We start from the raw sequence: 24,442 nt of genomic DNA, 5'->3' as shown, positions 1-24,442 counted from the left end.
TCACTCAATCAAGCTCAGCAAGGCTCTTCTGACCCCAGCAATGCAAAACATCAGCATTCAGTGCCAGTCCGGGTCCCGCAGTTCCTTCAGCCATCACTTAACGTTACCGAGCGTCTCAGTAACTTCAAGGAAAAAATTAGTGGGGCAGAGCTGACATTCTTCTGCAGAAAAAGCTCTCTTTTCTATTTTTTTGGTCAAAGCTAAGCTTATAGTAAGCAAGATAATACCTCCAAGGGTATTTAAATGAACACATGCCATCATGGGAAGCTTCCTGCTTACACCTTAGCCATTAAACCAACAATTTCACAGTAGCGTTGTCACTTACCACTGTTATTTAGTTGGCTTTTTTTATCTTTAGAGTCTACCCTCCTCTCTCATTTATGATCACGATTGTACCATTATGCTCCTTCATTCCCTCTCATCTGCTTCTGCTGAGAGCGTGCTGCTGTCACACACAGCTGTGGCTGCAATTCAGGGCTGATCAGAAGATGATGGAGAAAGGCATTCATGCCTTTAAGAACTGTATCAAAAGCACCTGCAAAAAAACCCCAAACAGGAATCTTACTCTCTTCCCAGCACCCACACCCTGCTCGGATGAACACTACCGATGGGATGGAGCCACACGCTCCTACGACATACACCGGAGGGAAAACCATAAGCAAGATGTGGCTGAGTACATAATGCCCTTACTCTCGCTGTGCCACCCCAGCAACCCCAGGCTTGGCACACTCAAAGACCTTCCTGACACACTGCCCAAACTGTAACTTCCAACTTAGAAACTCTACAAAGTTTCTTTGAGGGCTGCTCCCACACTCCAGTGGTTACAGTTTAGCACTCCCGCAGTTCCCTGCAGGAATCCGCCCTGGAAATCTGGAGGATAAGGTCCTGCGGAGAGTTCAGAGCCCGCAATCTGAAAGCACGGCCCTGCATGCATTGTGGCTTCCCTACGTGAGAGCAATGCACCCGCTCTCATGTGTGGATAACCCCAGAAGTTATCGTAAGGAATAGAAATCATGAGCCTGTAGACACCATCTATCCCAATCTCTGCCCCGGGCTTTGCCAAGGTTCATACTCCCCTGGGTTTGCAGCTGGCTGGAGCTGATATTCCAGGTATTTATGGATACCCAGGAGCCTGTAGTAGGGATGGTTTCTGAAGTGTGACCTAGGGCCTGATCCAGACCTGTCTAAAGCTGGTGAGCACAGGTTGAGCTCAGTCCCTCCATGCTGCAGACAGATCAAACAGCACACTCTCTCTCCCACAGTTTCTACTCATTATTTGCTCCCCAAACACCTCAGGGCTGCGGCTGTCCCGTTTGTCTGGTGTATACAGGGCGTATTGCCCACTGCTGATCTGATGCATCCCCCTCAGCTGTAACGTACATACCCGTGACAGCGGCACTGACAGCCCGGAATAGCATCAGGCGCCCGCTCCAGCACGCTGCGTGTCCAACCTGTGTTAGCCAGGCAGCCAATACGGAGGTGAGACGAGATATAATTTGGCTTCAGGCAGCCTTGGTAGCTGTGTGTGGTTCTCCTAGAAAGGTACAATCCCACCCACCTGTAATGACAGCTGCCCTGAACCACATCACCTTCTTGTAGATCTTTACTGCTCGTTCCTCTAAGTCACAGAATCTCAAAATCACAAGATTGGAAAAGAACTTTAAGACCATCAAGTCCAACTGTTCCTGTCCTATGCTGGCCCATATCTCATCTCCCCTCTGTTAAACACACCCAGGGGTGGGGACTCAGCCCCCTCCCTGGGCAGCCTGTGCCACAGCCCCAAAACTGTGCCAGGGAAGAACTTTTCCCTCACATCTGAGCTGACCCTGCCCTGGAGCAACTTTGTGCCATGGAAGTCGCAGAGTCACAGAGGGGTTCAGGCTGGAAGGCAGCTCTGGAGTTGGTCTGCTCCCAGCTCCGCACAATCACACAGAGCAGGATTGTGTCCAGAGGAGCTTAGAATGTCCCTGAGGATGCAGACCACAACCCACCTGGCAACCTGCTCCAGCACCTTATCACTCTCACTGTAAAAGACATTTTCCTTGTACGCAGACGGAATCGCGTGCCTGTCCATTCGTGCCCGTTGCCTGCTGCCCCTCCTCTGACACAAGGACTGACAAAACGTCTTTCTTCTCACCGCATGGCAGGACATTACCATCGCACCTCTCGGAGCACTAACTCTGCCCCACTCCCCTCCTTCTCCACCGTCCGTTCCCACCGCCGCCTCCCCGGGCGAAGGCAACTGGGGTGCGAAGAAGGAGGGGGAGGAGGAGGAGGCGGAGAGGCCCGGCGCGGCAGGAGGCGGGTTTCCCCGGCCCGGCAGCGCCGCGCACCTGGGGTACAGCGCCGAGCACCGACGGTGCAGCATCGAACCGGAGCGCAGAGGAGAGCCGAGCGGCGCGGAGCATGGCGCGGGAGCTGAGCCAGGAGGCCGTGCTGGACTTCCTATGGGCGTCCGGGGGCCGAGCCCCCAACACGGCGCTTCTCCGCCACTTCCAGAATTTCCTCCGGGACCCGGCGCTGACAGAGCAACAGCGGCGGGAGCGCCGCGAGTACTTCAAGAGCCTCGTCAACTCCCTGGCCACCGTCCGCCCCGCCGCCTCTCCCGGCGCTTCCAAGGACATCGTCCTCCGCCGCAGGTACCGCGACCTCCTCGATGAGGAGCTGCCGCCGCCGGACGAACAGCGGGAGAAAGAGGAGGAGGAGGAGGAAGAGAGGGAGCCGCCGCCCCGACGCGACCCCGACCGGCGGCGGGGTTCCCCGGGGCAGGCGGAGGCGAAAGGGCATCCCGTCGGGGGGCAGCCCCCGGGGACCGCCGTGGCGGGGGGAGGCTGTGCCGCCCGGGGTCGCGGGGGCCCGTGCTGCGAGTGCCGCCGGGCGCGCCGCGCTGCCGCCGCCACCCCTCCGGGCCCCGGGACGCTGACCCCCGCCGGGCCACCCCGCTCCCGCTCCCCGCCGCCCCCCGCGCAGCCGCCCCCGTACCGGACGCGGCCGCTGTCCTCGAGTCCCTGGACGCTGCGCACCGACGGGTCACCCCGCTCCCAGCCCCCGGTGCTGCCGCCGGGTCCCGGGGTGCTGCCCCCCGCCCGGCCGCCGCCCCCCGCCAAGCCCCCCCCATACCAACCCCTACAGCCACCCTCTGCCAGACCGCCCCGGTCCCCGCCACCGGGACCAGGGGTGCTGCCTTCCGCTGTATCGGCCCCACTTGGGCCTCGGTCACTACAATGCCCCAGACAACCACCCCCACCCCAGTCCCTGTCACAGCACCTTGGGGTGCTGCACCCCGACAGGCTGCCTCAGCCCCACTCTGTGCCACGGACTGCCACTGCAATGCCCCTACTGAAGGTCTCACCACCAGCAGCAAGACCAAGGCAGAAGACCCCCACCAGACCACCCCTGTCCCCACCACTGTCATTGGGCCCCAGGGTGCTGTCCCCCACTGAACTGCCTCTACCTGTGTCCCCACAGCCACCCCTTGTTGAGTCACCCCCATCCCGGTCCCTGTCATTGCTGTCCACCCCAGGGGTGCTGCCCCTGTCCAGGTCCCTGCAGGCACTCCCTGCCAGCTCCCCACAATCCTCACCACTTTTATCAGGCTCAGATGTGTTACCCTCCACCCAGCTACCCCCATCACAGTCCAGGTCCCTGCAGCAACTCCCCACCAGGCCATCCCCATCACCACCGAGGGGATATAGGGTACTGACCCCAAAAGGACCCACACAATCTGAAACCCTCCCGCTGCACCCCTACCAAACCCTGCCACTGCCATCAGGTCCTAGGGTGCTTTCTCCCTCCAGGATACCCCCATCCCAATCCTCACCACAGTACACCACCCAGGCACTGCTATCCCCGCAGCCACCCCCTGCCAGGCCGCCCCCATCCCAGTCCTTGCTGCCAGTACAAAGGTCCCAGGTCCCAGAGCGCAGCCCTCCAGAACAGCCACGGGTCTTCAGGAGCATCAGGTGCCAGCTTGCTCTGCTGGAGGTGCAGGGCATCACCCCATCGCTGCAAGATGACTGTGGACGGCAGCCCCGCACAATGCCCTCCAAGAGCTCCCCTAGGAATGTCTCAAGCCGGGTACCGCTGGGGCAGCGGGAGCACGCCTGGCTCGTGGCGGTGTCAGCGGGGAGCTGGGCTCGTGTGCGGGAGCTCTTCCTGGAAGAGCCAGAGCTAGCCCTGCAGCGGGATTTCATGACAGGCTTCACAGTCCTTCACTGGCTGGCCAAGCACGGTGACGGGCCAGGCCTTCAGGAGCTGGCAGGGGCAGCACGGCAGGCCGGGCTGGCCCTGGACGTGGATGCCCGCTCAGGCTGCGGGTACACTCCTCTGCACCTGGCTGCCATACACGGCCACCAGCTCGTCATCAAGGTGCTGGTGCTGCAGATGGGGTGCCAGGTGCAGGTACGGGACGGCAGCGGGCGACAGCCCTGGCAGTACCTGGGCAGCTCCACCTCGGGGGAGATCTGGCAGCTTCTGGAGGCACCCCGAGGCACGATTATGTTCCCTACACAGCCCCTGGCCCACAGCGTGTCATCTGTCAGCAAGGTCTCGCTGTCTGCTGGCAAGTCAGCGCTGCCTGCCTGCCTCAGGCCACAGCATGTCCGTGGGGCGGCATCCCACCGAACTGGCAGCGAGAGTGACTGAGAGACAGCTCCTGGCATCCTCTGCCAGTGGAGATGGGACCTCAGAGGCCATCCCACAAGAGGAAGCCAGGCAGGCAGAAAAAAAAAAGCTGTGAAACAGACTGAACCTATTGAAGAATGTACTTTTAAATTAATCCCATGAACTGTTGTCTGAGTCTCTCTGCCCCCCTCCCATTTCTTTCTTTCCTGACAGGAAGAGGATGGAGTGACTTTTGGAAGCACACCTGAACACTTGGTAGGCAAGTCCTGTGCACCCCACAGAGAGGGCAGCAGCTGCTGGGTGCAGCCAGAATCACCAGTGCTAGTGGGACCTTGGGTTTGGGGTCCTGGACTCTGGGGTGAAGCTCTCAAGCAGGGCAGAGCACTTGCTTTTGCTTACAGAAAAAAAATTGTTATTGGTTCTGAGGTTTGCAAAACACTTGTTTACGTCGCCTGAATTCTGGGGAGTAATTAAGACTGCATCCCTTTTTAATCCCAGCAGATTAGGGATGAGTCTCACCTTTAAAAATGCAGCTGATGGAGGTCCAGCCTTCCAACAAGTCCTCAGAATGTGACTGCCTGTGGCAGAAGGTGGCAGCTGGAGAGATGAGGAGGGCGTAACACACCCACTCCATTTCTCAGCCTGTCTTGCCCACTGGCCCATGTAGGAAGGAATGCAGGGCAGCAGCGCAGCCCTACTCCTCCCCGCGACTGTCCCGGGCTGCCCCGCAGCACCGATACCGCCCCCTCCTTCCTCATGTCGCCGGACTAGGAAGTGGTACCTTGTGGCTAGAACCCCATTCCCATGCCTGGGGACAGAAAGCCTTGCCACAGGAATCTGGGTTGGGATGAAAAGGAGCTGTGCTGAGGTACAGGTCCCAGACTTGTATGGACCTGCAGGCAGTTTGATAACCAGAGACCCCAGCCCTAACTTGCTTCCTAAGTGTTTATGTGGGAGTTAAGTGGGATTGGGGGGTGCAGGTGGAAGGAAGAGATGCCCAGTGCAGTCATTCCTGAGAGCTTACGAATAACAAGCTGGCTTTATGAATCTCACTGGGTTATATGGGTCCTATACTGAACTCTGCTCACTTACTTAGCGTAAACTGGCTTCTAAACTGAACAAAAATGTACTAGGGTAACCTTGCACCTCATCTGGCTCTCCTATAGATGCTTTATGAAGGCAGGAAGAGATACGAGACACAAGAGAGGGGTACAGCACTGCCTGGTTGATGCTTCTGCTGCTGGGTGACCCCAGACACAGGACCAGTGGGCGTCAGTGGTTGCGAAACCAGAGCTGCTGGCTCTGCTTTGGCAGGATGCTTTGGGGCAGACCAGTGCAGGACATGAGACTGCTTGTGTATTTGAGGCATGTGCCTAAATGCTGGGAGTTTCGGGGAGGAATGGGAATCAGGGCAGCAGAACCTGACCCTTGCATAACATGAATGCCGGGGAATGCCTCGAGTCCTTGCTCAAGCACTAATTGAGGTCTCCGCTTTGCTTGGGGTTTATTTGAGGGAGGAACTCTTTCCTGTGGAAGGGAAGCTGCTCTGCCTGACTCTGTGGCCACAAAAGGTTGTGGCCTTTTCCCACCCTGGTTTTCTCCTTTCACAAAGGAAAGAGCTCAGTAAACCAAGGCGGTGCCTTTCATCATTCCTCTCTGAAGAGGCACCGTCTCAAACTCATAAATTCAGCTCTGATGTGGCCTCTGAGCCATTTGCATGGACACAGGGAGGGCCCCCCCACCCTGGAATTCCGCACAGCAGGAGAAATCCTATGTACCTCCCTTAGATCCAGCTAGAGGTGCTACCGTACCTCAGCAGAAACATGCCCAGTGGCTGTGGCCTGGTAAGATGCTTAAGTCTCCGCAGCGCCATTGCTGTGGTTCACAGTGGGCACCAGGCTCCCTCAGGAAAGGGCTTGCTAAAGCTCTCTGTGAGCCATGGCTCAAAGCTCTTAAAAGCAGCCTGTTGGTGGGGTATCAGGGATGCCACCAGAGCCGTCCCATACAGCGAGCTTCAAGAAGGAGACCTCAAACGCAATAGTTCTGCGAGCTGGATAACGCTGTCCAGCAGGGAACGTACTTTTGGCTCCATGGATATCCACAGCTTCCCAAGAATAAGGTTTTCACCTTACTATCGCCAGCATTGCCAAGACAAAGACCGACAAGGACAGCAAGTGCTACCCCGGGATTCTCATTTTACAGCCTTTCTATGACCTTTCTCCGTGACGCAAATCTAAGTAACCCTTTTTTCTGTGTGCTGCTGCCCTTTCTGCCATCTTTTTCAGAGCAGTTTCCCCTCCCTAGGAGCTATTCAATTCCACAGCCTAACAGGTTGTGGAACCAGTGACCGCTGTTTGCTCACCTGTTGAGATGACACCAACAAGATGCCATCTCCTATTTTTAAATATTGAAGCAACTCTTGATCAAAAGAGGTTTCAAACTGCAAAGAAACCTTTCCCTGTTGGATCAGTGTGCTTTCACTCTGGTTTATCAACCCAGCAGTATTTGTGAGTTCTTGGGCTGCTAACTTTGGTAATACTACTGCTACACCAGTTTTTAGAAGCAGTCACTGCTTCTGGGAGCAACCACTCTTTTAACCTACAGAAAGCCCTGTCCTCCAAGTTTTCTGCTGGTGAAATAAGCAACAGAGAGTGCAATCCATTGCAAAAGGCAGGGTCAGATCATTCCTCAGCCATACCTGAGGGAATCCCCCTGCCACCCTCGTGCATCAGACAGGGGTGATATGGGTGTCACAGGTCCAGTCCCCAGGAAAAATCCAGCCCCGGATGCACACGCACGCAGCCTGAGCACCTCTGTGTCAGAGCGCTCCTGACCTCCCTCGCTACTTACTCGTCAGCCCGCCTGGCCCCTTCCACACCCATGCATGCCGCCGTTTCCTCATTGTGGGTGGACGTGTCTCCCTGCTTCACACCCAATCCCGGCATCTGATCTTCGCACCACCCTGGAACACAGGACATGTCAGAGATTAACGCGCCGCGGGACTCTGCCCTCTCCTCCCATTGCTTTTGAGAGCACACCTCCCACTCCACAGCTGATGACGATAAAGTCCACCCTCCCTCTGCTCTCCAGTGCTTATCTCTAGCCGACTGCTCTGTGCTCCAAAAGCCACGTCCATCTAAGGAGCTCTTTCACGCAGCAGCCTTTTCCCACCACACGTGAGCCCCGAGTTACGGTACAGGGAACCCCGGAAGCCCAGGCTTTTCAGCGCTGCCCTGCTCCCGGGGCACACGCTTACTGCTAAAAGCGGGCAGTGCAGCAGAGCTGGATGCTGATCTCTATTCACATGGCTTCTGTTAAGCTCCCGATTACGCTCCCAAATCACAGCTCTGACTAGGCTGACGCTCCAGCCTTTACTAACAGAAGTTGCAGGGGTGAGCTGGCAGCCTGATGTGATTGCTCAGCTCCTAATGAAGTATCTTTGTTAATCACTGACTGTCTATGAGTGATTATGGGGGCTTTGCCACTCAAGCCCAAGGGAATGGCAGAGTTTGCAAGACTACTGTTAAACCAGCCATCCTTTCTGCTGGATGGGGTAAGCCCAGCACAAAAGGAGGAGTGTGCCAGTTTGAGTCCTGTTTTGTGGCTGAGCTGTTCCTACTGTGACAACACTGTTTGTCTTAAATAGCTTCTATACAGCTCCACAGCAAGAGGAACGTCTTGCACACTTTTAACAAGCAATGGGACCACACCAATCACTACTAAACCTTGTTAAAGCTGGAGTTTCTGGTGACTACAGTTCCTGCAAGCAGTACCAGATGGCAGGGTAGCAGGGTGGGTGTTACAAGAAAACACCCCCACCAATTAACCATAGTTTCCTCCAGCTGATGTTTCATCATTAAGATGAGAATTGTTGACCCTTCAGGAGGAGCAAAAAAAAGGTATTGTCTTTGGAAACTGAGTCACATCAGGAAAAGCCACAGGTGGAACGCTGAGTTTAACTACAGTAATATCCCTCAGCCCCAGTTTAAGGGTATTTAAGGAAACTATTTTTGGTTTATTGTTAATAAAACCAGAGAAGATATGAATTTAAACTGTTTTAGCAAAAACATTTATCGACAGAGTATCAAAGACACCAGCCAAAATGCTGGGCTTTAATGCATGTGAAAAAACATCAACTAAACCCAACTGCCTGCCTTTAAAACAAAAAAAACACTGACACAAACCAGTACAGCAACACCTCCAAAACTTCCAGGAACACTTAAAACTGTTACTGCCTAGCCTACACATCCTCAGCTAGAGCCATAACTTCTATACTTGAAGGAAATAAGGGTTCCTGCACCCTTATATAGCCTCAGTGCTGGGTGAGACCTGCTTAAAAGGAGTCTGGGAAGGGCTCTGTTCTTATCACAAGTGTTTTCTTATGAGGGTGAGAGCAGTGGGGTGGTAAAGCAAGAAGCATTTAGGTACTTTTTCTGAGTTTTGTTTTGTGGTTGGGGGAATATGTTTCTGGTTCAGTTGTGTTAAACTGTTATGAAATGAGATAATTCTGCAGTAGTTTTAGGAGAAGCTCAAAAAGACTAAATGTAGGACGAGGAAACGCTTTGCATGAGCTGCTCAGTTGTTTAATGAAGAGCAGTGAGAGGGAGAGCAAGGCTTTAAATGTGCTAGAAACAAGTGAGAGTACTGCAAAGGACGGAGAGTAGAGAGCTTCTAAGCTGTTCTTAAGAGGCAGTGAGTGGTAAATAAGGGGTGCAGCCCTTTGTCTGACTGAAGGGCACGTCGTGGGTGACTCTGGGGGAAGTGCTGCAGCTTTCTGTAGCTCAGCACTTGGAGGCATGAAGTGCTGTGGATAGAAAGCTTGGTGCTGAGGTAACCTTGTGTTAAGCACCCAATGGAACATGGCAACTTGCAGCGCTGGGAAAAGATGGGGATGGGTGACCTTGTGCAGGTCACCCTGACCCTTTGATTAGAGCAGTTAATATGCCCCATTGTGCTGACCTGTGTCTGGGTGGTTTCAGCAAGCTGAAGATGAGGGCACTTTAAATCTGTATTGGACTTGAGCAAAACATTGTTTCTTTTAAAGCCATGGTTTCTGTTGTGAAGGAGACGCCCTTAGAGCTACTCCCCAGTTCCTCTGCACAGCGTGTCAGTGTGTGGGGACTGGTCTGGGGTTGAGTTTGTAATGCTGCTATGGGAAGCAATGACCAAAGTTCTTCCAGATGTGTCACAGCAGCTTCCCCCTTGCCATGGGCCCTCTGCCAAAACAGTTACTGGTTGAAGCCTTTTCTTTCGGTTTTCCTGAGGCACAGCTCTAGACTTGAGGAATGTTTTGATGAATCTGAAACCAGGAGAGGTAGTTAGTGGTCTTTAATGCAGCCTGGGATGTTCTAGTGAAAGTGGGAATTAAAAGAATTTGCATGAGTGTGTCTTGGGCAGGGAGTCCCTTAACTCAGCAGCAGGGAGCAAATCCTCTGCTGCCCAAGCACAGAGCAGGCGTTATCGCGGCTTGTCCAAAGTCCACATGGGAGTTGCATGCCAGCAGTAAACAGAAGAGATTGCTATGGGGAAATGGGAAGGCCTTGAGTCTTGCTTGCAGAGAGGATGAGAAGCACTCCTGGGCCTTAATGGGGAGTGTTCTTACCCTGGGACACAGAGCTGTGCTCCCACCAGTAACAAGCTCTCTGCCCTCCTTATCTCTGGTGATGGTATCTGGAGTGCAAGGATTTGGGCTGCTTCCTTATCAGAGGTAAATGGGTGCCTGAGGCTGCAGCCTTCCTCTTTTGGTCTCCATGAGCCAGAACTTTGTACTCTTCTGGAGGAGGGGAGGCTCAGGGGAGACCTCCTTGCTCTCTCCAGCTCCCTGAGAGGAGGCTGTGGGGAGCTGGGGCTCAGCCCCTTCTCACAGATACCCAGTGACAGGACAGAGGGAATGGCTGTGAGTTGTGCCAGGGGAGGGTCAGGTCAGGAATGAGGAGACATTTCTTCTCCCAAAGAGCAGTTGGGCATTGGAAGGGGTTGCCCAGGGAGGTGGGGGAGTCACCGTCCCTCGGGGTGTTCAAGGAGAGGTTGGATGAGGTACTGGGGATGTGGTTTAGTGGGTGGCAGGGGGATGGTTGGACTAGATCTTGGAGGCCTTTTCAAACCTTCACAATTCTACTGTGTGGTTTGCCTCTTCTCCTGGTCCTGAAGAAAATGGGGAGCTAATAAGCATGAGGGCAGGGTTTGTGCTCAGAGCTCGGTGGCTTGCAAGCCTGCTAGGGAAGAGAGTGGGGCTCCAGAGTAAAAGCTGAAGGGAAAAGCAAGTGGTGCTGCTTGCTGCAGCTTTGGTAGAGGCTGCAGGGAGCTGGGGGGTGGCAGCATTCCTTCCCCATTACCACTGGTGGCTTACTCTCTTGCAGCTTCAGTCTCCTTGAGACTTTACCCAAGGGAAAGCCTGCCTGTGCCCGGATTGCTCCACATCCCTGCCTGGCCCAGCCAGTGCCTCCAGTTCAGGTCACAAATGCAACTATGTACGTACACAGCCTGAGTAACTGGGGTGTGATCCTCATGAGACCCCCCAAACTGCAGTGTGTCCTGTGTCTGGGTGAGGCTGTGTGTCCCCCCTATGGCACCTGTGCTTGTGCCATGTGGCATCAAGTCTCCCTGAAGGAAGAAGCCCTTTGCTAAGCACATGCTGAATATTACTCAAGGGTGTGAAACGTGAAGCCCTACCAACACGGGAAGGGGATTCATCGCTGTACGAGGAAACGTGTATGAGGCAGTCCAACCATGTTAGGAAACACTCTGCTCTTTTCCTAGACAGCTTCTTGTATTTAATTATTTCCTCAGCTGGGTTTGCTGTCTGAGTCATAACGTCAGTGACAAAGGTAAAGCCTGAATCTTGCTTTAGCATATTTTTTTTCCTAGAGGTTTGTAACCACAAGGCTGTTAGTGTGGATTTGCTCTCCCCATCTGAGTCCTGGTCATTACAAGGAACATACCACTGTGCTAGGAGATGCTAGCTTAAAGCAAATGGGGAAAGCTGACAAAGCCCTGTCAGGAATCCATGTAGATAAAGTCGAGATGGGGGGATGAGCAATGTTGTTGGGCAACATATAGCTTGTATATGTCAAAACACATCTGTTGCCAGAAGATGAGCCGCTGCATGGCATTGCACAGAGCACTCCATCTCCCTGACTGGATGCAGCTTCAGCATTTTGGGGGGGAGGGGGTGCAAAAAAAGCAGTGGAACGATCTTGCCAAGGCAGGGTGGCCTCAGTAAGTCTAATGTGCAGGAGGTCACTAAGCCTGGCAGCCTTGCCTCCAGGTTAAGGCACGCAGATGGGCACAGGCAAGAGGAGTTGCGTGTTTTTCTTTGCATAAACAATAGAACTGGTTTACTCATCTGCTGGATGCTCAAGGGAAATGCAGATTTTTTTGGTTTGGGAGTTATTTGCATCTGATTTGGATTTTTTTGTCTGCTTTATAAATACTGAATAGCTGAATTAAGCACACATCTTGAGACTCTTCCCTCTTCTTGGTTTCAGTGCTGCCTCGCATCAAGCCCGGGGTTGCTGTTCCTTAGAGCACTTGCCTGTTGATTTAATGCTGGTTTTTGGCTGCTGGGCAGCCTGTGCTAGTGGTGAGCAGCAGCCAGTCGTGGGGCCGTTTGTCCATGCCCCATCTGCAGCATCCCCAAAGGCCCGCTCGCCTTGCCTGTGGCTGGAGGGGAGGGCAGACTTTGGCACTGTGCAGGCGTTGGCAGGTGTGCTGCTGCTCTGTCCTTGGACTGAGCTTTCCAAAGGTGCCGTCCCAACATGCAGATGAGCTGTGCCAGGCTGTGTGCCCTTTCCTCTCTGGTGCTGAGCACCCCTCACTGCAGACCCCTTCTTACTGAGGGAGGTCTGTGCCTTGCTGGACTCTGCTGCTTTTTGCCAACTAATGTGGTGGTGGCTGCGTTGAGGTAGCGGGTCAGGCTGTGCTCTCCTGTGGGGCCTGAGGGCATGTCCCATGGTGAGTCACACTCTCAGGATTTCCTGCTTCTTGTCACCCTCCTTTTCCCCTTGCGTCCCGCCTCCTTGCGTCACGCTGTGGCCAGAGTCTGTATTTCAGGGACTCGCCCAGCAGCTCCAGGTGAGAGCTGGCAGCCTTTGGGGGATTTGGGAGCATGGCTTCCACCCCCCCCCCACAGCGCCTGCTCGTGATGCTTGTGCTTCTGAGCAGAACTCTCTAACCACTGCCTCTGAGGGCAGCTCTCAATGTGTGTGTGTGTGTCTTTCTAACTCTTTGCCCATTACCAACCAGCTGAGAAAGGGCCTGTTGTCAATCGTGGAAGCCAGTCGGATAATCGGCCTGCACTGGACACTGACATGGCTGTTCTATTAAGGGGATCTGGCAACATTAGGCTCAGACCTGAGTGTATCCTGACCTACTGTACTTCAACAGGCAGAAGATTTGAGCTCACTTCTGAAGCCCTTGTGATACAGGACCTGTTTTGGGTAAACCCTGCATCTGGCAGATAAAACACTGAGGGAGATGGCAGGGAGGGGAAGGAGCTTCACCCCAATTAGTGTAATTTTGAAGGATCTGGAGTATCTTAGGGCTCAGAATGGGCAGTGTTAATATTTCTTCAAAGTTACTTTTTTATCAGCTGCTTCTTTCCAAAGTGTTTTCTGAACACTTATTGACAATTTTATTCTGCCTAAAATTGAATTTGAGGAATCTGAGCCAGCTTTAATACAATCCCTTCTCACTGTGGGTGGCTCAAAGGAGACGAGTGCTGGCGTGCACATGTGTTTGTGGGAAAGAACTCCAGATGGCTTGAGTTTCTAAACCATCCTGGCATGGCGTATGTGCAATCTGTCAGACTAGAGGAGAGCTCTGCTAAATCAGTCCAGCATAAGGTGGACACTGGGCTGGTGCAGAAAGCTTGGTCCCTCCCTCTTCAAAGTCAGTTTGAGGTGTTTTCCCCATTGATTCATGCAGATCCCTGAAACAAACCACTCTCTGCAGTCCTTCAGCACAAGGAAGAATGCTGGCTCAAGGGGTTTGTGTAACTAGAGCGACATAAGGCAAAACCTTATGAAAGGACCAAGAGATGATTCTTTTTGTCAGCCACTGGTGTGAGGGGAGAATCTGCAGAAGTTGGCAGTGTGGTCACAGATGTAAAGTAAACAACAAGGTTGTTAAGAATAAATAATTAAACCTGCTGGAGTGGACAGAGCTCTGGAAAATGTGTACTTGAAGGGTCTGGAACCTGTGGGCTCTGCTATGAATTCACACTGCAGCAGCTGCTGTGGCCTCCAGCTGCAGGGCAGGACCTTGCTGTTTGGGGCATGACATCACAGGGTATGAGGGTAGGTCTGCCCGGGGTGACGTGGGCCTCGCACCTCAGTGCCATAAGGAATGGGAGAAAGTGGTCAGCACACCACTTCCTACTGCATGCTCAGAGGTACGATGGCTTTGGAGGAGAGAGGAATCTTCCTGTACCCAGATTCCTAAGCCTAGAGCAGTGGCAACATCCAAACAGGAACAAATGCAAATGGCTCCTCTGAGATGAGCCAGACTCTGAGATGTTTGCCACCTGCAAACTTAAGTTACATGGAGAGGTGCTGGAGCGAAATGAGTGCAAAATAACAAAGCCTTGGTTCTCCTGGGTAGTTAACAACTTGCTCTCGTTAAATCTAATCCACTGGGAGATGAAAAGCACAGGGATTGTCAGCTTGGGTCAGTGTTAATGAGGGAAATAAAATGAGACATACTTTAAAACCCACTGAAGGGATCAGCAAACTCCTTTCATCACTTTGAGATACTGCAAGAAGTTCTTTATAATTAACTTAATTTATAAGTAACCTGGAGTAGAGCTGCTTCCCTTCTCATGTAGGGAAAGATGAAATCAGGAAACCCTCTGGGATAAAAATGTTGTAATAACATGTGGCCATGTAACCCCAGCTGGCATCGAGGGGACTGAACCTTCAGCCCTTCCTCCTGCCACACAATTCCCTGTGAAGCAGTGTTTTGGGAGGGCCTTTCACCCTCCTGCCAATTTTGACCCTGGACCCACAATCCTCCTTTGTCTTTTAAGAGCAGGCTAAGGATTTTTTTGGGGGGGAACTATCTATTCCCCTGTTGTCTCCAGACCAACCCTGAAGTTTTCCCTATGGATATCACAGGGCTGGGAGTACTGCAAGTCAAGCAAAGGCCCTTTTGTGCAGAAGGGTCCAGACAAACCATATGCAGCAAAACTCCTTGGGGTGTTAGGACGGTGTGAGCAAAAAGGCAGGAACATTCTGGAGGAGATAAATGTGCTGTGGGAGAAATGGGAAGAATCGCTCACCAACAGCAGTAGGAAACGATTGCTTAACTTGAAGTCCCCATGTATTCTAAGCAGCAGAAACCAGCTGTGTGTGTGTATATATAATGTATGTATCTGTTATGCTATAACCTTGTAATATTTAGGTTCAAGAGCAACCTCTTGATCCTGCTGCTGAGGCCAGGATCCCATTCAGACACTACTGACTCCCATGTCCTCTAGGGACAGCACAAGAGAAAGATGCTGCCTTTGCTTGATGAGCTGCGAATGAACTTCTGGAGACAAGAGCAGATCTTCCTTAAAGTGGGGGAAGAAACAACCGCCTTGAGCTTAAAGCAAACTGTAAGCCTCAGCTCACAAAAGGCTGAGTGAAGAGTTACTCCTGGGTATTTCACCATTGTAATTCTTGCACCAGCAAAAATGAACCGGAGGGGTGTCTTCCCTTCCCCGGCCAGCAGAAGCAGCTGAGGTGCGTGTTCCTACTGGTGCGATGGCTGAAGCAGTGGTGCCCTCCCAGGGAAGCACATGTACAGCGCGGCTGTCAGAAATTAGAAATCAGAGTCACGCGGTTGGAAAAGACCTTTAAGATCATCAAGTCCAACCATCCCTGTCCTGTGCTGACCCAGATCCCTGAGCACCTCATCTCCCCTCTGTTAAACACCCCCAGGGGTGGGGACTCAGCCCCTCCCTGGGCAGCCTGTGCCACAGCCCCACAACTCTGCCAGGGAAGAACTTTGCCCTCCCAGCTGAGCTGACCCTGCCCTGGGGCAGCTTGAGCCCATTGCCCCTTGTCCCATCTCCTGGCCCCTGGCTGAAGAGACCATCGCCCACCTCTCTGCACCCTCCTGGCAGGGCAGTGGAGGTGGGGGAGAAGGTTTGCCCTCCAGCCCCTTCCCCAGCCTGGTTGCCCTTCTCTGCACTCGCTCCAGCACCTCCATGTCCTTCTTACGGTGAGGAGCCCAGAACTTGACCCAGCACTCGAGGTGCAGCCTCACCAATGTCCAGTACAGGGGCTGTGCTGGAGTGGAGGCCAGATACCAGCTCCAAAAGAAGAGAAAGCTCCTATTTGTTCTTTCAGCAAGGAAGTGGCTCCTCTTTCTCAGCGACAAATCACTTAGGATATGTAGCATCAGCAGCTACTAGTGTGTGTAGGTTCGGCACAAGCCAAGCACTGATAGCAAAGAGCCAGCGGTGCTGGCCCCTGCACCCTGTGTCCGTGCAGACTAGAGCCAGCCAGCAGCAGAGGTGTGTTCTAATACCTTCTGAAACCAGGGGTAAGCAGTTTCTAATGGCAGGAGTGATTAGCTGGGGATGTGGCTTGCTGAGGGCTAGGGTGTCTTTTCTCTACTGAAGATTAAAAAGAGTAACCATCAGCATGATGCATCCTTCTGGTATTTACATTTTCCTAAAGAAAATCTGGGGCATTTCTAGGGAGTCCCGAGTAAATTGGACTGATTGTTTGTCTGACTTCTGCCTGTGCAAATCCAGAGATTAAGTAAGAGTTTGATCTGGGGATCAGGTTCTGGGCAGTGCCCTGTGTCCTCAAGCAAGCCTATGAGACCTGATGCTGGGAGGTCACCCACATTTTCCCCACTGGGGAAAATTCCTCTGGGCATCACCGTCCAGACGAGTAGGAGATGGCTCTTCTCTCACTGTTCCTGCCAGAGCTGCCTGGTGGCTGCAGCCTGTTTCCCCAAAACACTGGAGAGCGTTAACTCCTGGAAACTGGAGCACACGTGCTATGTGCGACCCAACCACTCTTTCTCAGCACCTGAATGTACTGCAATCCCTTGCCATGATCCAGAGAAACCAAACCTGGGCTCCCATCAGGCTTTAGATTTTGCCTTTGGCATAAAACTCCCGTCCCAGGAAGCAGAGTGCACTGGGCCCGAGTCCCTTCTCTGTGGGTGGTGCTGGGCATTCTCTGTGTTGTGCTGAGGGGCTGGGGTCAGGCTTGGTGGGGTGGGCAGCGGGACCTCGTTTTGCCGCTTGTCTCTTTTTCCAAACCCTCTAAAAGGAAAGGAGACCCACAGGGGAATTTTCTCCTGCTTCCTCCCACTGGAGGCCACGAAAGGGAAGAGGCTTGTTCTTCTGCCTCCCCATGGTTGGCTTTAATCCCTAGGAAAAATGTGAGGGCAGTCGGGTATTTGAGGAGTGTAGGCTGAGAATAAACAACTGGTTTCACAGGGGGTAAGACCAGGAGTCCTTTAAATGGGGGGCAAGACCAGAGGGCTTGTGGCTAAACCACCTACGCAGCCCATGCAAGGCTCTCGAGGTGAACAACCGGCGCAGTCTCTGTGTGTTATTAGGAGGGTATTCCCCTGTCTGAATGGAAAGGTCAGAGGATGAGGTTTCAGGCTAGAAAATCCCAAGAAATGTGTGTTTTAGGAGGGGAGTCGGTGTGCCTGGTGCTGTGGCACTGCATGGCCCTGGCACCACAACGCCCCCCTCATCGGCAGCTCTTCCTGCAGCACCAAAAGCAGAAGTCTACAGGGGTTACACGGAGCTGAACAGAGAACAAATACAAAAATCCAAATACAATTTGCTTAACCCCTCACACGTGGCAGCGACCGGGGGAGCAACTGCACAGTGACTCAGGCACGTGATCCCGGCTAACATCGTGCCGGGGACCGGGGAAAGCTTAAGGTGGAATTACTTGAGCTTTCTCCAAGCTGTCCGAGAAGGGACCTGCTCTTGGTGGCATATCCTACCCGCACCAAATCTGCCCCTGCAGTTGACTCCTGGCTTTGGTGTGGCTCTCGTGTATGCGTGGCACGGCCGGGAGTTAGCTGGAGACCAGAGCGTGTGCGGGATTTCCCCTGTAGCGCTCTCTGTCAGCGTTTTGCCCTCTTTCATCCACCTCCAGTCACAGGGCTCCAGCTCCAGCTTGTGACTTTCTAGTTTAAAAGCAGCTCAGCTTTGATTCACCCGGAGACACGTGGGATGCTAAAATGCCACATGAATGTTGGGAAAACGGGGTCCGGGGACATATCTGGGGCAAAGAATGGCATCAGGAGTCAGGATGCTGTTGGTATAGCAGCGAGTACACTCTAATGGAAGTTCCAGCAGCACGTTTCCTACTGCTACCTGGCCATAAATTCCTGCACGGTTTGTAAGCTGCCCCCTTGCAGCCTCTCCTAAAGCTACCTGCAGATGGGTATCTCACAGGCTAGCATGGCTTATCCCAGGAGCAGTGTGCTGCGTTTACAGAGCAGCTCTGACGCTTTACAAGGGGGGCTGTGGAGCTGTGTGCCATTAGTGGCACTTCATGTATGAAGGAAACTGAGGCACGGGGGCCTGAGGGTCCTGATGAGGCCAACCCAAAGCTACAAGCAGCACCTGACTGATGTGGTCATCCAGACCCACAAAACACTGCAACTGCTCCCACCTTCACCTCCCTGCTCTGCGAAGACCCTGAGGGTGTTCACGCTATGTGCTTTTAAGTGAGGTAACAAGGGGGAAAAGCAAGGGTTAGGGACTAGCTGGGAAAGCAGCCTCCTTTCTTGATGCTGTGCTCAGCCCTGCCTGGCCTCTTCCTCCACTAACAAAGCATTTCTCTTTTCCCTCCGGAGCCTTTTGCGACTGGCATGGAACCAGCGAGATCACAACTACTTTTCAAAGGCTGCAGCCTGAATTCTCGCATTTAACAGCGCCCCGCACAAACAGCCTCAAGTTTCAGGCACTTTTAAAACGCTGGCATGGGGTGTAGCAAACTCTTTGGTTTCGTTTAACTGCACGCAGCTCACTGAAGTTAACTGAACTACCACCAATTCGGGCTCGTTGTAGGCACGAAGCTGAGCTCAGGAGGATGTGTGTGTGCATCTCCACGGAGGCAGCTGCTCTGCAGCGGTAACAAGAGCACACCGACCCCAATTTTAGACAGGGATGGCTTAACAAAAAGCAGCCACCTCGCTGCAGGCACAGAGCCACACTCGGGCTCCTGGGATAAGAGCCAAACACGCACTGCTTAGCGGTCAGAAGAGCTTACAGTAAGGATTTGTAGGATCACGCTGAAGCGAACCACCGCCAGCTTTCAAAAACCATACCCCATCCTGCCTGCAAAGAACAATGCCGATTGAGATCTCCTGCTGCCCGCTTTAAATGGCTGGGAAAGCTCCAGCTCCCCCGAACAGCTGCAATCGATCCCCTTCTTCACCCCCCCGCCCCCGTCCATCATGTGATGGTCCTGCCCAAGTGATTTAAGCTGCCGGAGCTCAGTGCTGACTCACACTGGGCTGTGCCGCAGGGGCTCAGGGGTGTCCTGCCTGGTGGGGCTGGTGTCTGCGGGATGAAGCAAGTGAGTGGCCGGGATGGGCTGGAGTGCCCATCAGGACCAGGGGCTGGCTGCCTGTGGGGTTTGGGCTTGGTGCTAGGGGTAGGAGAGAAGGATTTAGCTGGCTGGAAGTGCTAGGCAGAGATATGGCTGTGGGAGGAATCGTTAGGGCTGAGCAGCAGTTTTTCTTGTCCTCCTTCTCTTTCCCGTGTTACTGAAGTGGGGCGGGGGGGCTGTTTGTTTTCTTGTGTACCCTGAAGGTTTGGGGTCATTTGCAACTCTGTGCTTGGAATGCCTCTTATACTTTTTTTTCCTTAAGCTTTGTGCTTTCCCTCTGGAATAATGCCTTCCGGGTGCAGGCCTGGGGCAGCTCTTGATGCCGGGGCAGAGGAGAGCAGGACGGCCGTGTGTTTCAGTCTCCTTCTGCACCCCAGCCCCTGGCTTTCCTCTCCTAGAAGGACCCCCGGGCACCGAGGCTGCTCCAGGCTGTGCTCCGGCACTGAGCTGGAAACAGAGCCGGCAGCCGTGTTGTGATGATAAGCAGCTTAGTGGCTGACGGGGGGAGAGCTGCCCTTCGCAGCTGGTCTGCGTGGGCAGAGCAGGGAGTAAGTGTGAGAACAAGTATCGTGAGGCTGGGCTGCAGTCCTGGGCATGGACCTGCACAAGCCAGGCCAGAACTAGCCCAAGTAAATAATATAACTAAGAGGAAATCAGTTGCCCTGTCTCATCTGGCATATTGGTGGAGCTCAGCATCGTTGTTCTTGGGCCTGGAGTACAGGCAGCAATGCATGACTTGAGTTTTGTCTGACCTCAACAAACATCTTCCTCTTAGCTAAGGGATGTTGGTGATGTCAAGTACTATTTTGGGGGGAGTGTGGCAGAAGGACTTAAGAACCTGGCTCTGAGAAAAGGATCAAGCCCTGTTCTCCCCCATGGGAGCTTCCCAGGGGGTGTTTGTTCTGCTTTACTGGGCTACAGCCAGAAGTAGGCTCCACTGATCCCTCTCTGTGCTCTAAGACAAGAAACTTTCTTGGTGGCTTGTGTTGCCTGGAGACCCACCTAGGGAAGGGGGAGAACTGGTGTTAGAAAAGCTTCCTAAGTATATGGATCCTGGGCTAAGGGCTCTGGCTTCTGTGGATGTGAAGGTGCAAGCGTGCTTGCAAGGCTGTCTTCTGTAGCAGCTGGTAAATTGGTGCCTGCCCCTTGTCTGGTTACACTGGTGTGAACCACCTGCTCACCAGATTTATCAGTTGCTACAGTGGGAGACCCCAGTGGGGTGTGGGCCCTGAACTGGGTGTGGGGCTGAGACAGGCAGCTGGTGTGCTTCAGTGCTTCATGTAGCAAATGCGGTGGGGTCTGCCAGGGCTGGTCTGTGCCTTGGCCCAGGCACTGCTGGTAGGGTGGGCTTGCCCCAGGACAGACTAACTCCTCTGGCTTAACCCTGCAGGGACTGGTGGTTACTCAGCTGGACATCCAGCCTGGCGAGTGCATCAAGGTCAAAGGGAAGATCCTGTCTGATGGCGAAGGGTGAGTGAGGAGATGGTGTGTGTATTCACAGTATCGTAGGGCTTGAAGGGACCTCCAGAGATTATGGAGTCCAACCCCCTGCCAAAGCAGGTTCCCTCGGATGGGCTGCCATTGATGTGGTGCTGGGGAAGCCTGTGCTTCCAGTGTGTTGAGCTTGTCAGCAGTGGGTATTCGGGGCGGCTGGGCGGGCACCTCCTTCATGCTGCCTCCCTGTTTCCCCAGGTTTGCTGTGAACGTGGGGAAGGACAGCAGCACCCTGCTGTTGCATTTCAACCCGCGCTTCAACTGCCACGGGGATGTCAACACTGTTGTGTGCAACTCGAAGGAGGATGGTGCCTGGGGTGAGGAGGACAGGAAGGCTGACTTCCCTTTCCAGCACGGTGAAAAGATTGAGGTGAGGCCCCAGGGGTGTGTGCAAGGCCCTGGCACGGAGCACTGATAGGCCAAGGGTGCAGTTCCCCAGCGCTGCCTCGTCCTTCCAGTGGAGAGGAACAGGTATGGAAAGGGGTCTAAGCCCTGAGGAAGGAGCTTAAGTCAACCAAAGGTCTAGACCTGCTTTGCTTATGCCAACACCTGACAGCTCAGCTTAGTGTTCAGCTCTGACCTTCCTCTGCAAGCCAGACAAAAGCAGTTACAGTGCTGACCGAGCTTCGGTCTGGGTCTGCTCATCCCTTCATTGCAGAAGGTAGGAGCTGACCTTGGGGCAGAGCAAACAAGATTGCTCCTCTTCATGGCTCTGCTGGGCAGGACCGGGGCTGAGCTGGTTAGCATGGCCTTGATGCCCCAGTAACCACCTCATCTGTCGTGAAGGTGGCTGGAGGGAGGGGAGTGTGAGGCTTGTGGGCATGGATGTGCTAGCCTTCCTTCTTGTGGCTCCCTACAGATTTGCATCTCCTTCAGTGAAACGGAGGTAACTGTGAAGGTGCCTGAGGCGGAATTCCAGTTCCCTAATCGGCTGGGCATGGAGAAAATTGAGTACCTGGCAGTGGAGGGTGACTTTAAAGTGAAAGCCATCAAGTTCAGCTAACTGCTACAGCTTAGTTTGTGTGTTGCCCCTCCCTCCCTCCTCCCCTTGCCTGGTGAAATAAATGCAAGTTCGCAATGGCTGCTTTCTCAGCTGTTTTGTGCTCTAATCTGCTTGCTCCTGTGTGCATTATAGGGTGGGAAGGGGTGCCTGTCCACCTGTGTGCCTCCTTTGGCTGTGGCCTTGCAACCAGTGCTGAGTTCCAGGGCACTGGAACTTTCCCAGTACAAGGACTAACACTACCTTAGCAGTACTTGCTCCCCTGACCCTGCTTTCTGTCCCTGGCTGTTTGGTTTCTAAACTGGGACTAGCTGCAGCCAGGGAAGCCCAAGTGTGTGTTGGGCTTGCTTTAAGCCATCTCTGCCCAAGAAGTGCTGCTCACATCCCCTCGCTGGGGATGGGGTGTGGCTTGAGTTTTTGCAAATAGCTTTGCTTTCCAGGAACACACTCAGCAGCCGGGCGTGTTCCAGACACTAATGTACTTCAGGAGCAGAGAAGAGCAGGCAAATGTGCCAGCTGCACTTGCTGGGGGACAAGATGTGAGGTGTAAGGTGAAGCCTGACAGAAAAATTCAATAGTGAGATCTTGAGAGGCTCCATGTAAGTCAGTCAGCGTCTGTGATGCTTGGCTGCTGAGCTAGAGATGCAGCCTGAGGGCTGTAGCGAACAGGGTTACTACAGGTATTAAATTCTGAGCACACCAAGGCCAACTAGTTGCAGTTTGGTGTAGAAAAGGAAAAGCGCACTTCTGCTGACAACCTCTGTGCTCTGCTTGGGCTGTGTCTTGGAGTGTGTCTGCCACTGCTGCTCCCCAGCTGCGCCTCTCCAAGAGCTTTGGGCCTGCTGCAGGATTCGAGGGACCCAATGAAAGGTAAAGTCCTGCCTGCTGTGGAAAGCAGGGAGCCTGGGCAGGCTGCCTGGGGTTGGGGGGCTGGTGCTGTGACTGGTGAACCTACAACAGTGCTGCCCCAGCGCAGTGCAGCCGGTGACTGTGCTGCTGAGGTCTGCCTTGGCCAAACCCTGCTGCTGGAGTGATGGAATTTGATTCCTGTTGGCTCATCTCTCTCAGCAGGGCTCTTCTGGACTAGGGTCATGCTTGCTGCTTGCTTGAACAGCTGAGCAGTTGGGCCAGCTGCTTGGCCCAAGCCAGCTGAAGGCTTTTTATGGAGAGTCTGGCAACAGGCTGTAAGCCCGTTGCCTTCTTGTAAGTACAACTGCTGTGTGGTAGTAATGCTGCACAGATCTGTACTGCAACAGCTGCCTGGGAGCTAGGATCCCTATGGGTGATGGGCATTTGCTTTAGAGGGTGGGCCCTCCTCCTTTAGTGATGGCCTCTTCTCCCTGCTGTCAAAAGGAGGCCTTCTCGTGGAGCCAGAAGGGTGTGTGTTGTAGCTGTGACCTGCCAGTTGCCCTATGGGCACAGGTAGGCAGCCAATGCCCTTCCTCTTAGCTTTCCAGAGATCACAGAATCCCAGACTGGTCTGGGTTGGGAAGGACCCCAAGGGTCACAGAGCTCCAACCCCCTGCCACAGGCAGGGACACCAACCTCCAGGCCTGGAGCTACACAAGGTTGCCCAGGGCCCCAGCCAACCTGGCCTTGAACACCCCCAGGGACGGGGCACCCACCCCCTCTCTGGGCAGCCCCTTCCAGCCCCTCACCACTCTCTCTGGAAAAAAACTTCCCCTTATATCTCAATTCACCCTTCCCTCCTCCAACTTCACTCCATCCCCCTTGTCCTGCCAGTCTCTGCCCTTTAACAAGCCGATTCCCCTCCTGTTCCTCTGCTCCCTTCAGGTACTGGAAGGCTGCAATGAGGTCCCCCCACAGCCTTCTCTTCTCCAGGCTAAACTAACGATGCAGCTAAAGATAGCAAGGGGCTTGCTGCACAGATTAGCAGGAGGCTCCCTGGGCACCCCTTCCTCTAGGGAGACACGTGTATCTGGGGAATGCACTGAAAGGCTGCTGCAATGCCGAGGTTCAGCACGAGTTCCTGCTGTGTCCCTGCTGGCAGGGTGGGGAGAGGGTTGCTAAACTCCTCTCTAAGGCCAGCGCTAGCAGGAGCCTGGCTTTGCTGCAGGACCCTAATGGGGGCACAGGTAATGGTGCTTGTAATCCCTGTCCTGTATGTGCTGCAGTATTTACAGCATAGGATGCATTTACTAGGTGAAGGATGAGAGAAGCCTTCCTGATGCTTTGCCTTCCCAAGTAAGTCTCAAATTCTGTTGATTTTATTTATTCAAAGGCTGTTTGTATTTGGGGTGGGGTGCTGGGGAAAAGATGGCTTCTGTCTTGTTCCCCCTTCTATCCCTGCCTTTCATCTGACTGAAGGTAAGTTAAATGCTGAAGGACTTTAAAACTACCAGGCCCTTTACGTTGTGGAGACATGTGATGGTTCCAGTTGGCTTGTCTGCTGTCCCTGTTCCTGGCTGCCCTGGTTGGGTGAGGTGATGTCTCAGGGTTGACAAGAGTAAAGCTGATCTCGTTTTTGCCTCTTATGTTGCCAGTCCTGACTTCTTAGTAGGTTAGCTATGAGCCTTCCTGACCTCTCTGCTCAGGGTACAAACAGTGCCCCCCCATTGTACTTTCTGCAAGAGTTAATTAGGCTTATCCTGCTTTTGATCACTGGCAGTTACCGCAAAGGACACCATGAAACTGGAGAAAGGGTAGGAAGGAAGCCTGCCTTTGCCAGTGCTTCCTGCCTCCTGAGTTTTGTTCTCCTGTGTCCCAGAGCTATGAATAATCC

At 53.6% G+C, this 24,442-nt stretch overlaps 2 protein-coding genes across 2 annotated transcripts; both read left to right on the top strand.

Annotated features, from left to right (window-relative positions):
• Nucleotides 1-2,406: 2,406 nt before the first annotated feature.
• SOWAHB (sosondowah ankyrin repeat domain family member B) lies at nt 2,407-4,771 on the top strand (the record flags this gene model as incomplete). Its single annotated transcript, XM_084263292.1, has 2 exons — nt 2,407-3,192; nt 3,856-4,771. 2 exons carry the CDS (start codon nt 2,407-2,409, stop codon nt 4,642-4,644), a joined length of 1,575 nt encoding a protein of 524 aa, XP_084119418.1. The 3' UTR covers nt 4,645-4,771.
• A 14,330-nt stretch (nt 4,772-19,101) lies between these two features.
• LOC311190834 (16 kDa beta-galactoside-binding lectin) lies at nt 19,102-21,779 on the top strand. The gene is made up of 4 exons (XM_084262870.1): nt 19,102-19,172; nt 20,596-20,675; nt 20,898-21,069; nt 21,559-21,779. The coding sequence occupies exons 1-4, from the start codon at nt 19,164-19,166 to the stop codon at nt 21,700-21,702; spliced, it is 405 nt and encodes a 134-aa protein (XP_084118996.1). The 5' UTR covers nt 19,102-19,163; the 3' UTR covers nt 21,703-21,779.
• Nucleotides 21,780-24,442: the final 2,663 nt, after the last annotated feature.

This window comes from Gallinula chloropus (assembly GCF_964237585.1).
Source record: "Gallinula chloropus genome assembly, chromosome: 4".
In the NCBI taxonomy this organism is placed as follows: domain Eukaryota; kingdom Metazoa; phylum Chordata; class Aves; order Gruiformes; family Rallidae; genus Gallinula; species Gallinula chloropus.
This window is presented reverse-complemented; position numbering and strand designations above follow the sequence as displayed.